This window comes from Convolutriloba macropyga, chromosome 3 (genome assembly GCF_964194025.1).
Source record: "Convolutriloba macropyga chromosome 3, txConMacr16.3, whole genome shotgun sequence".
Taxonomy (NCBI): Eukaryota; Metazoa; Xenacoelomorpha; order Acoela; family Convolutidae; genus Convolutriloba; species Convolutriloba macropyga.
Window position 1 is genome coordinate 41,865,212 of NC_134470.1, and position 12,709 is coordinate 41,877,920.

Below are 12,709 nucleotides of genomic sequence, written 5' to 3' on the forward strand. Positions count from 1 at the left end.
CTGATCTCTGAAATTGAGTTTTTCCTGCTTTTACTTTACCCCAATAACGTAGAACGCTTGGCACAGAGAAGGAACCTCTAACTGAAACTATTTTACTGGTATATCTGCAAAAGCGGCCCTTTTTTATAGAAATTTTTTTCGAAGATGACTTGGCTATCAAAAGAAGCACTCACCTATCTTTCATTCAAAATCATAGAACGCATAACTTTTTACTGAGCTACTTATACAATTTTTATCATGGCTTTGTCCTTCTCACAAAAACGCATTCATTGCTTGCTTACCGTAGATCACCTTCAGATTTTAGTCGAACTATTAATTTTCAATGCAGCCTTAGTCCAAGAAAATCGACCAAAAATTCAGGTTTTCCTCCCTTCATAAGTTCAGATTATTTCCCTGCTAAGTCAACAAACTATAAATTAGGCGAGATTAAACGTCTCGTTATCGCAATCCACAAACCCAACGCAAACCAAGAGCAATAATCACTTAAATTGAATCACCTTTGTTGTTAAGTCAAAGAATTTTTGTTCAGCCGTATGGAATTCAACTACGATTCGGCCGTGTTCAATAGACGCGTAAATGCATTGGGCGCGGGCGAAAGTATAAGGATAGAGGTGGTCACTCAGAAAGGCGATAAACAGGTGGTAGTATTGAAGAAGAACCTATTCGAAATTTATATGGAGAGTATGCAGTTGATTAACAACCGTCAACTCATCAACATAATAGCGGTCGGAAAATTGGACCTAACAGCTCATCATAGAACCATTTACATTAATTCCCCCGAAATGGAGGCAGACGGTAAAGAGTGCGTCATTGTCAATGATTATATGGGTGAGTGACTTTCAATCAAATTATTTTCATGTTAATTCAACATTCATTTTTGTTACATAGAGATAGGTTTGAGGTCGGGTGATGGGCGAACATTTATAATCCTTCATCAAACTTAATAGTTAAACATGTTTAGATGGCCCAAAGAAGTTCGTGAGAATGAGTTTCAAACAATATCTGGGCAACAACGGCCGAAAGTCTGTATACTTTCACTTCAAGGCTTTCGAGGAGCGGTCAGAATTTTCAAAAATATTAACCCTCTACAAACTTAGTCCGTTATTGCTCTTCGTCCTGGGTGGACCTTGCATATTGCATAGAGCTAGGAGCGATTCTAGATCCAAGAGGGAATTTGTCAAGGTCTACAGCTGGAGAACCTCTAAGTTTGTTTGAGGGTCTCGGTCCGAGGCATTAAGAAAACTACATCTCAGTGTTTATTTGTCAAGCCGAGTTAGGAAAATGTCCAGCTGCAATCATTTTCCGCCATCTTTTTGACTGATCTCTGAAATTGAGTTTTCCCTGCTTTTACTTTACCCCAATAACGTAGACTGCTTGGCACAGAGAAGGAACCTCTAACTGAAACTATTTTACTGGTATATCTGCAAAAGCGGCCCTTTTTTATAGAAATTTTTTTCGAAGATGACTTGGCTATCAAAAGAAGCACTCACCTATCTTTCATTCAAAATCATAGAACGCATAACTTTTTACTGAGATACTTATACAATTTTTATCATGGCTTTGTCCTTCTCACAAAAACGCATTCATTGCTTGCTTATCGTAGATCACCTTCAGATTTTAGTCGAACTATTAATTTTCAATGCAGCCTTAGTCCAAGAAAATCGACCATAAATTCAGGTTTTCCTCCCTTCATAAGTTCAGATTATTTCCCTGCTAAGTCAACAAACTATAAATTAGGCGAGATTAAACGTCTCGTTATCGCAATCCACAAACCCAACGCAAACCAAGAGCAATAATCACTTAAATTGAATCACCTTTGTTGTTAAGTCAAAGAATTTTTGTTCAGCCGTATGGAATTCAACTACGATTCGGCCGTGTTCAATAGACGCGTAATTGCATTGGCCGCGGGCGAAAGTATAAGTATAGAGGTGGTCACTCAGAAAGGCGATAAACAGGTGGTAGTATTGAAGAAGAACCTATTCGAAATTTATATGGAGAGTATGCAGTTGATTAACAACCTTCAACTCATCAACATAATAGCGGTCGAAAAATTAGACCTAACAACTCATCATAAAACCATTTACAGCAATTCCCCCGAAATGGAGGCAAACGGTGAAGAGTGCGTCATTGTCAATGATTATATGGGTGAGTGACTTTCAATCAACTTATTTTCATGTTAATTTTTGTTACATAGAGATAGGTTTGAGGTCGGGTGATGGGCAAACATGTATAATCCTTCATCAAACTTAATAGTTAAACATGTTTAGATGGCCCAAAGAAGTTCGTGAGAATGAGTTTCAAACAATATCTGGGCAACAACGGCCGAAAGTCTGTATACTTTCACTTCAAGGTGTTCGAGGAGCGGTCAGATTTGAGTTGGAGTAAGGCGATGGTTTCCCTAACTCTCGACGAGCTCTGCTGTCTTTTGACTGCGTACCAAAAATTTAGACGTGAGGCTCGAGATGCTCATCTTGATCTGCAAAGAACGCAGGAGAGCGCTGAAGAAGAGGAAATCGATGAACCACTCAAAAAAGAGGCAAGAAGGGACAACTAAATTAACTAATGATATACTTGATAACATAATTCAGCTTTATTATTCAGCTATATCACTTCTTCGTGCATATAACCAGCACTGCATTCGTATTCTTATTATAGCAACGTATTCGCTTTCAGCAGAGTATTTGAATATTTTACTCAATTGTAGTGAACATTTATTTGTTTCAGTGTAAACGCGAATATTTTGATCCAGTATATAGTAACTGAAGGGAGTGGATACATATTTAAATTAACGGTATTGAAAAACAGTTTTCCAAAGCTCAGCTGGTGCAGTGGTTACGACGTTACAGTATATAGTAAACTACTATAAAATAATACAGCACGTGCGCTCTAGAGGTTAGTATAAAATGGACCCACTAAGTTGGTGTGACGTAGCCACTGTGACAATCCACTATTTAAATTTCGTTCTATCGTTTTGGACTGCTCAGCTTAAGCGCAGTCCAAAACAAGCAAGAGGTTTAAATTGAATCAAAAACAGTTTTCGAAAGCTCAGATGGTGCAGTGATTACGACCTTTGGATCACTAGAAAAAAATTTCGAAGGCGTGGGTTCAAATCCCGATGGGGGCGGGATTTTCGGCTAAATAGTTGGATATGGTCGAATGTGGCTAAAAGTGTGCGACAGACCCCTCTTTCACCACTGAGATGCTAAATAGTGAGCCATTGAGACCTATCGTTAATGAGACTAAACAACAAAACTACAAAAAGAACCACAAAAAAGACAGGCGAAATCCAAACAATAACTGATAGTCGCCTTAAATTATTCGCTTTTCAATCCTATCCAATCCAGTGTGATTAAAGTCACTACTCCAATTCGAATTCTCATGACAAAAAAGGTGGAAAAATGTGAGCAGATCTTAAAAAGAAGACAGCACACCAGTACAATTCACATTTTTCAAATTGCAAAAACCTGTAGAAAACCAATAGTCCTCCTCGAGTCGTAAAAATCTGTAGAACAACAATTCTTTTCGAGTCATATAACCACGAACACCGCAATATATCTACGCTCAACTTATCAGCTTCGCAGCTATAAAAAAGACATCACCCCAATGCAATGAAAATCAATTAAAATTGCAGGCATGTTTTGCCACAGTTAAGGGGATAACTTAATCCCACGTTCGGTTGTGTTGCTTTCATATCAAGTCCCACGGGCGCTGAGGCATGGCCAAGTGATTATATTACTTATTTAAAACACGACAGACTAACATCAGGCGAATTGCTATCAAACGACCGTTTGGCACCGGCAGTAGCTAGCCACGGTTGTGAGGCTAGCTTTAGCTTAATTGAAGGGGCGTTATGAGCGCAACGGTGTGAGGATCATTGGCTGCACTGGGCCCCTGCGGAATGAAATATGTGCATGGGTGGGGATGGGGTGGGTGGGGGATCAATTTCTAAGAACCGCCCTAAACACCATAAGTCTCAAAGACAGTTTCTGTGAATCGCTTACTTGGAGACTAGTGAGTTGAAATGCTCTAAGAGAACTTAATTCCCACCGTGCGCTACCTCTTTATACCGTTTCTTAGGACGAGTGGTACAATTTTAGTTGCTTCTAAGATCTACAATTAAACCAACTTTCATTGACCAAAAAAGACTTGACCGAGGTATGATCAGCAATCAAATTGAACCAGTTAGAAAAAGATTGATGAAAAAACCTAACGAACAATGAAAACAAACGACAAATATCTCTTGGTGAACAGGAAACCACCATTGAGCAAGCAAAATTTGTTCAAACACCGCTTTCTCATTAGTTAAAAATTTCGCGCCGCTAATTAAGTCTTTTTCGCTCCACTCCCTTTTTCAGCGTGACCAAAATCACTATGCCAATTTGATTTCGAAATAATGAACATAACTGACTAACGTCGGGTGAATTGCTCAACCCCTCCCCCTTTCCTTACCCCCTCAAGGAAGTAACGTCTGACGAGCGGTTGACTTCCTCAGTAGCTAGCTGCCACTTAGGGAGACTAGTCTTAGCTTAATCGAGGTGGTAGGTTAAGCATGATGGGGTTGCGGCTTCAACGCGGGTGGGGGCCAAATTATGTGGGTTTAGAGATGGAATCAGGTGGATTGAGGGGCGGAAAGGGTGAGGGGTTAAGTGGGGGTAGGGTTAAAAGCGCAGAGGGCTCAAACTCTAAGAACCACCATTCACACCATGAGTTTATGTCTATTTGACTGTTTTGGTGAATAGCATACTTAGAGACTTTAATGTCCTTCGGTATTTAACTCTTTATCCCGTTTTCGAGGACGAAACGTGAAATGGGTCAGACGAAAAATCGGTCAAGCGAAAAATCGCATAAAAAAGACCAACAGGATTAATAAAATTGCTACAAACTTCGTTGGAGCCATTAACAATGATTTCCATTAAAAAAGAGCCATTAAAAAGTGTTAGTTAAGTCAATTATGATAAAAACATTTCGAATATTATTCAGCGTTAATGAGGGTAATAGATGATATCACGCCAAATAATAGCAGCTGAAGTGCGGCATCAACAAAGAGTTAAGGAAAGAGAGAGAGAGAGAGAGAGAGAGAGATAAAACCTGGACGAGAAAAAGAAGGAAAGAACCCCCAGCCGACAGAGGGAGAGAGATAGATAGAGAGAGAGAGCTAGGAAAATTTTCCATGATGAGACTCTGCAACTTCTAGTTTTCTAGCATTGTTAGTAGCAAGTAAATGTTAACAAGATAAGCCTTGTTAGTAAATTTAAACAAGTTTCAAGATTTCGGAGTAAAAAGATGTTCAGAACCATTTTTCTCTTTGGATGTTTGTCATGTAACCCATCTCCAAGACCTAAAAAAATTCGGTGGCCAGTAATGACCGTTAATTCAGAAAAGGACAACAATATTCAAAAAATTTTAAAACGATTGCAAATTTTAACAAAGTCTTGCTAAAATTCGTGATATTAATATCTTCAGAACCATTTCATTGTCTCAAGAGACTATCCAGTATCCCTATTTTAAGCCTTAAATTGTTACATTGGCTCATAAAGATCCATAACTTGGAACATGATAATACTTCAAAATTTGAATTTTTTAAAATTTAATCAAAAAATTGCAGAAAATCGAGTCAATAAAATATTGATAACCATTCCATTAACTCTAGAAACTATGCAGCAGCTCATTATCAAATATGCAGGAGGTCCCTGGGCACCTGGTGCCGGAAAAAAATGCAACTTTTTGAAAATAGCTAAAATTCGTGATATTGAAAAACATTCCATTACATCTAGAAACTATGCAGTAAACTATTATCAAACTCTTGAGGAGGTTTCTTGGATTTTGAGGCTAGAGCAATTTAATAAATGACAAAAATGCAAACTTGAAAAAAAATTGTGAAAATTAGTATAAATTTGCATGTTTTTGTTTGGAGAACCAAAACATAGCTCTTAAAATGGTCATTAAAAGTACTTATGTCTTGCAAAAAAACCTTTATCAACTTTAACGAGCCTCAATTTTAGACTGGTCCGACACAAAATTCGAAAAATGACCAAAAAACAAAAAATGCAAAATTTTGGGCTCAAAAACTCCTAAAAATGATCTTTTAATCTTAAACTACGGCCTTCCCAATGGCTTCACCACATTAAGCACTTGGAGGACTACTAAACGCCGCCTGTTTATCCCGTTTTTAGGGACGAAAAGTGTCAGACGAAAAATCGGTCAAGCGAAAAATTGCATTAAAAAAAAGACCAACAGGACTAATATAATTACTATTAATAGAGGGTTGAATAAATCGGGGTGAAAAAGCGGGACGCCGAAACCGATAGTTCGAGCTTTTTTCAAGCTTGAAAGAAGCGTAATATTTTTCCGATTACTTACCGCGAATCTAATCTCAATGTTTAACCATAATGTTTTTAAAATAATAACAATTACAGAACTTTATTTCTCCATTAGCTTTTGATGTACTATTGTAAACTATAACTCGATCAAAAATGATATCACCAATTGGCGTGTTCTCACTTGCGATAATGAATTAGGGTCTCTGGAGGGAGTTGACTCCCTGGATGATTCTTTGGAACTGGAGGCAGCAGAGCTCTTTTCCTTCTTAGCCGGAGGAGGCCCATCTGTGCTATCTGTTGAGGCAGCACCTGCACTAGAGTTACTACTAGCAGCAGTCGCTTCTTCACTCAGAAGTTTTTTCCAAGATTTAATGAGGTCCTAAAAGTGAAGTAAACATAACCGACTAACGTCGCGCGAATTGCTCTCAAACGACCGGTTGGCTTCGTCAGTAAGTAGCTAGCCACCGAGTGGCCGGGGGGGGGGGGGGGGGGGGTACACCGGGGTGGGGCGCAACAGAGTTGTGGGTGCACCATAAGTACAAGTCTCCAACACAGTTTCTGTGGATCGCATACTTGGAGACTAGTGAGCTGAAAGGCTCTAAGAGCACTTAATGCCCGCTACCTCTATATCCCGTTGTTGAGCACGAAAAGTCAAATGGGTCAGACGGAAAATCCGTCAAGCGAAAAATCGCATTAAAAACGACCGCCAGGACTAATATAATTGCCACAACCTTGGTTTGAGAGCAATTAATATTTTCTATTTTATTTAAGTAATAACTGATCCACTGAATCTTTGACCATCTCACCTTAGTAACAATAACTCGAAATATATCTAAATGAATCATGTTGCCAAGAAAATCAATCAGCAAAAAAAAACAAACACAGCCGGCAAATTGTCGCCGTTGACGCGCTTGGTGCACATTAGGATTGAAAAAAAAACAACAGATAGAAATTGACCAAATTTTTTGCTGTATTTTTTAGTGTCAAAAAGTGTTCTAAATTGGCATGCAGTTTCAGTTAGATTCTTAAGCTATACTTAAATCAGCTTCTAAATAGAAAGCTCTTCAGCTTAATACTAATGTCCGCTAGCAATCGCTTTAATGAACTTTGATAGCTTGATGCATTGACTTAATGAACGGGCTTTACCGGTTTATCTCGTTTCTTTTGATTGTGCTCTTTTGACTTTGAACGTAGCCACTACATTGCGTAATTCAAGGGGTGAAAGAAGTTAAAAGCCATTCAGTTGAAACAGTGAGTGAGGAAGTCAGAAGTAAAGCGCGAAAATCGTGACTTATGTAAAACGAAAAACGTGATCAAAAGGTAAAGCGAATTAAAAACAAACATAGCAGGACAAGTATTGACGTACAATTTAAAAATTTTCACTGACTTAACAACAAACTAGACCTAGAACGGACTAGGAATGCATTGGGAAAACCATTTAGAAAAGAATCAGATAACAAACAAAAAAAACAATAAAAATCAATGTCAAAATGCCGCATGTGAACAAAAAAAACAACCAGCGAGAAAGCAAATTTTTGTTCAAACACCATTTTCTCACTCTACTCTAAAAATCGAGTGAAAGAAATAATCGAGTGGTTTTCACGCCGCAAAACCACTCGATTATTTGCTCCATTTCCTGTTTCGCCGTGACCAAAATCACAACTCCAATTTGACTTCAAAAATCATGAAAACGAGTGCAGAGATTTTAAAAAAAGACAGCGCCCCAATAAATTCAAATTATTTGAATTGTATCTAAAAAGTAGAGCGCCTAAATCGATAATAGCCGTTGAGAGGCTATTATTCCTTAATCAATTTCTTAACCAAATTCCTTAATGAATTTTCTTCAGAAAAAAAAATAAACTGCTCTCAAACAAAGGAAAACAGCAAAAAATGACACCCCAAAATGTGCCAACTTAAAAAAAACGCCTAAAGGCAAAAATAAAAAAAAAACTCCAATTGCATCTTTAAGTCGAAAATTATCCCAAGCGCATTACTGGCTGATAAGTTTGAAAAAACTTTGGGGACAGCACCATCATGTCAAGAAATAAAAACAACTTATCTCGGTTAGCAAACTTTCATGTTTCACAACTCAACTAATTTAAAAAATATCACCTAAGCTCCTCCTGGAGTCGTTAAAATTAGGAGCGCAATAGTAGCCGACTGAGAATATGACGTGGCTAATGAACACTTATTGCAATTGATATGATCACAAGTGCGTAAAGTTCCAAGAAGCATTTTTCCTCATAATGGCACCTATGAAAAAATTCCAACACTAGACAAATTTTAAAAGCAAATGATTATTTTTTGCATGTGAAAAACTATTGTGAACACAATCACAGCAGGCAAAAAATAAGTCACAGGTAGAATTACCAATATGGCGAAGAAATTTTTATTCAAAAGTGAACCATTAAAAACTTACTTTACAAAGTTGGCTGATTTGTTTATCAGAGGTTGACTTTCTCAAATTATTAATAGTCATTCCGACCCGTGTCTTCTCTAACACTGCTAACTGCATGTTGAGGCACTTAAGTTGAAGGAGCAACTCTCTCGTCTTCCCACTGTTCATGTCGTCCTCATTCCGCATCGCCCTCTCCAAGTCCTTCTTCAGTCCATTAACTCTCTCTTCGCTGCACATCTCTCTCTTGTACTACTCAGTACGTAGGCTATTAGCACCCACTTTATATCATACAAAAATCTAAAAGTCAACACTTCAACCATAGGTTTCCTTTATTAGGTCTAAAAAATTCTTTCATAAGCATTTAAGATTATATTAACGAAAGAAAATTTTTGAAAATAATTGCTTGCGTGGCCTAATAAGAAGCATAGAAGTTCAACTAGCTATTACAATTCTTATTATATGGTAGGATATTATGGAGGTTATTTTATATCTATTTCTATCTAGTGGTGAGGTAATTTTCAACTGCTTTATTTAGAATCTGAAATTTTTACTGATTAGCAGCACTCATTTGAAGAACAGCAGCTAAACTACAGTACACTGAGAAGCAGTTTTTCAGTTTTTTGTTTGTTTTTTGGTTTAAATTATTAGAAAAAGTCTATTGTGCACAGTCAGGGATCCTCATTTTCATTTACTAACTGAATTAATTTGTGGCGCTGTGTTTGGAATTATGCAAAAAAAATTTCACAAGTGCACAGTTTTGAATTTTTTTGACAATTTTATTGCAAAATATTTTATTGTTTCCAACCTCTGAACTATGTTTCTTATTTTGTAATCGCTACGGGATGACAGCTATGATTTTTCTTAGCCTCGAAAGCTAATTAGGGTAATGTAATTGCTTTTCTACTTCATACATATGAAGTATATATGAAGTGATTTTTAACCTTTCAAAATCTGTATAATCTGTGTGTTGTTTGTCCTGATTCTCCACATTCTAGCATGTATCACTCTATCCTGAGACCTATAGTTATCAGCACTGCATTTTTTCAGTTATTAAACGTGATTTTAGCCTTTTTCTTAGATTTTTAATTTGTTTGCAGTTGATTTCAATTACATAGTGCAGCATTGAGAGCTTTCACAATGTGTCTTTTGGATAGAACAGTTGAATGTGGAGTTTTATATTTTACGGGTTAATATCAAAAATGTGTTCATGATAATTTGTAGCCCTCCCAGTTACTTGGGCCTATCGGTATTTCAATGACCTATTTATTTGGCCCTTTTTCAACGTTACTGAGTGTTTTAAATAATTAAGTTCACGGGATCAAGATTTCAGTTGTTTTTCTATCAACATTTTTATGTTTAAATTATGTTCGTTTTTTGTATTGTATGAATAATTTATTTATTATCAGTGGACTATATCATAATTGTTTTTACTTTAACTTTCTCCCATTATGTCAATGCTCATTTTTTGGTGACAGCTGAAAATTTTACAATTTTTTTAAAAAAATCATATCCGATGGGATGATGAGCACTTAATGTTTAAAGATAAAAGGTAGTAGTTCCCGCTGTAATTACGGCTTTCCTTGTGAACCCCTGATACTTCAAGTTGCTTCCGGAATTCTTCCGGTTATTTTATAATTTCGTCAACGGGATTTATGTTAAGACCATATGGCGTCACAATTACCACTTCCAATCTGCTTTTCGTTCGTTCATGCAACTTCAACTGAATTGTGTGCGTGACGCCATCTTTCACTCTTAGCGGAGAGTGTTTTTTGTCTATTCGCGTGATTGAACTCGCGTGGTTGGTCACACGTGACTTACCTCACTCTCAAGAATGACTTCCTCATTCTGAAATTGACTTTTCTTTGAATTCAAAGAGATAAGGTCAAATGAGTTTTTATCACTCTGTAGGGCAGCTAATAGAATCAGCAATAAGCATACCATATCCTTAAAACAAAACAGCTGAGCATTTTCTTTTTTGGTGTTTTTCATCTTTTTGAGACTGCAGATCTACGATGCTATTGCGGCTATTATCTGGCGATCCGCCAGCTATGTTTGTTATTTACTGACCTTGAGTTATAGTCAAAGCGCAACGGTTAGATCAAAAATAGCCAGCTGCAATATTAACATTGTTGCTGCCAACATACCTGCTGATAACAAACTATTAACATGAATAAACCGTTAAATTAAAAGAATTACAAATACATGATTCAACATAAACATTTTCATATTCATCAAAATATGCACATCTTATATTCACGGAATACCATTTAGCAATTCGAATGAGATAAGGCTCCTGTATTGCTCATGACTACACTGCAATTACATTCAGTATAATACTCACTTCCTCAAAGCGAAACCAATTCATTAACGTATTCATAAGCGATCCCTACCTACATTAGTGGATAATTACAAACCAAAAAAACATACCCGGCAGATTGCCGGAAAATAGCCGCCGTTGATTCCAATAAGCATGATTGGGATTGAACGAATAGAATATATTGAAAAAAAAAGATTTTTGTACAAAAATATTTTTTAAGTCCGATTTATTTTGATGGCATTTCGTAGTTGAACATACTTCTGTTTCTTAGAGAGAGGCTACAGGGGCTACTAACAACACCAATAAGCATTAGAGGTGGTAACTAAGACTTATAGGAACGACGTTCAAATAGCGGGCATCTAAAATTGGGCTTTATGGGTTTATCCCGTTTCTATTTCTGACTTCAATTTTTTATACCGACTCTGTTCATTTTGAATTGCTTTGCTTAGCAACTGATGTTCAAATTCACTTTTAGCAGAATGAGAGAAGAGAGAAACTAGCCTAGAGAAGTCAAAAAGATTTCACGCAAAATGTCGAAAAAGCGGCAAAATGGTAAAGCGAAAAAAAGTTTGACGAAGTAGAAAAAAAACATAGCAGGACAAGTCCTGACGTACAATTCAAAGAATTTTCATTGACTAAACAATTAGCGACTTATAACGGACTATGAGTGAATTGGGAAAATCATTTCTAAAAAAATCAGATAAAAAAATTTAAAAAAAAACCACAAAAAATCGGTGTCAAAATGCCGCATGTGAACAAAACACCACTAGCGAGAAATGAAAATTTGGTTCACACAAAAAACTAGGCCTAGAATGAGCTATTAATGGATTGGGAAAACCATTTAGAAAAAACCCGATCTAAAAAAATTGAAAAAACAGTAAAAATCAAAGTGAAATTGCCGCATGTGAACAAAAAACCACTAGCGAGAAAGCGAATTTTTGTTCACACACCATTTTCTCACTCTACTTTAAAATTAGAGCGAAAAAATTTCACGCCGCAAAACCACTCGCTTTTTCGCTCCATTTCCTGTTTCGGCGTGACAGAAATCACTACTCCAATTTGACTTCAAAAATCATGAAAATGTGTGAACAGATCTTTAAAAAATATAACGCCCCAATACAATTCAAATTCTTTGAATTGTAAAAAATACGAGCGCAATAATAGCCGGATGAGAAGATGAGGGCGGCTATTAACAAAATCGTTGTCTAAATTACTATTCTCAAATACTCTCACCAAATATTTTATCCTGGATATTTTCATCACCATTCAACAGTTAGATCAGAAACTTTGATGGCCACTCATAGTTGTGCTATGTTCATTTAGAATTCGATAGTTGAATTTGAGTTTTGATATTTAAAAAAAGAGCATGAACAACTCAAAAGTGATGAAGAAACCCATTTACCAATTGGGTTATTGCAAAATGATTTCTTCCACAAGCAGGCAAGGAATCGAACATCCATCAAAACAAATACATTTTTATAAGTCATAATTTATATCCTCCAATAATCCCGATCCAATAAACAGTCATTAAATACTTCACAATGATGAACTCAAAACATAACGCGCCTTCTGAGCATGATAATTCAAAACTAAGACTTTGTTCTTTGATCCAGGCCGCTCATACACGTCACGCAACATAGTAATCCAACCAACTCAACTTCTTGCTTTGACATT

General features: G+C 36.7%; 1 protein-coding gene across 1 annotated transcript in view; it reads right to left on the minus strand.

The window, feature by feature from the left end:
• Positions 1-9,012, minus strand: part of LOC142336212 (transcription elongation factor A protein 2-like) — a 35,282-nt gene extending 26,270 nt beyond the window's left edge. Inside the window, exons 1-2 of the mRNA XM_075384872.1 lie at positions 8,740-9,012; positions 6,502-6,699 (exon numbers count right to left, since the gene is read on the minus strand). Coding sequence (XP_075240987.1) covers positions 6,502-6,699; positions 8,740-8,955 — 414 coding nt within the window. The 5' untranslated portion in view covers positions 8,956-9,012. The remainder of the gene's footprint in view (positions 1-6,501; positions 6,700-8,739) is intronic.
• Positions 9,013-12,709: the final 3,697 nt, after the last annotated feature.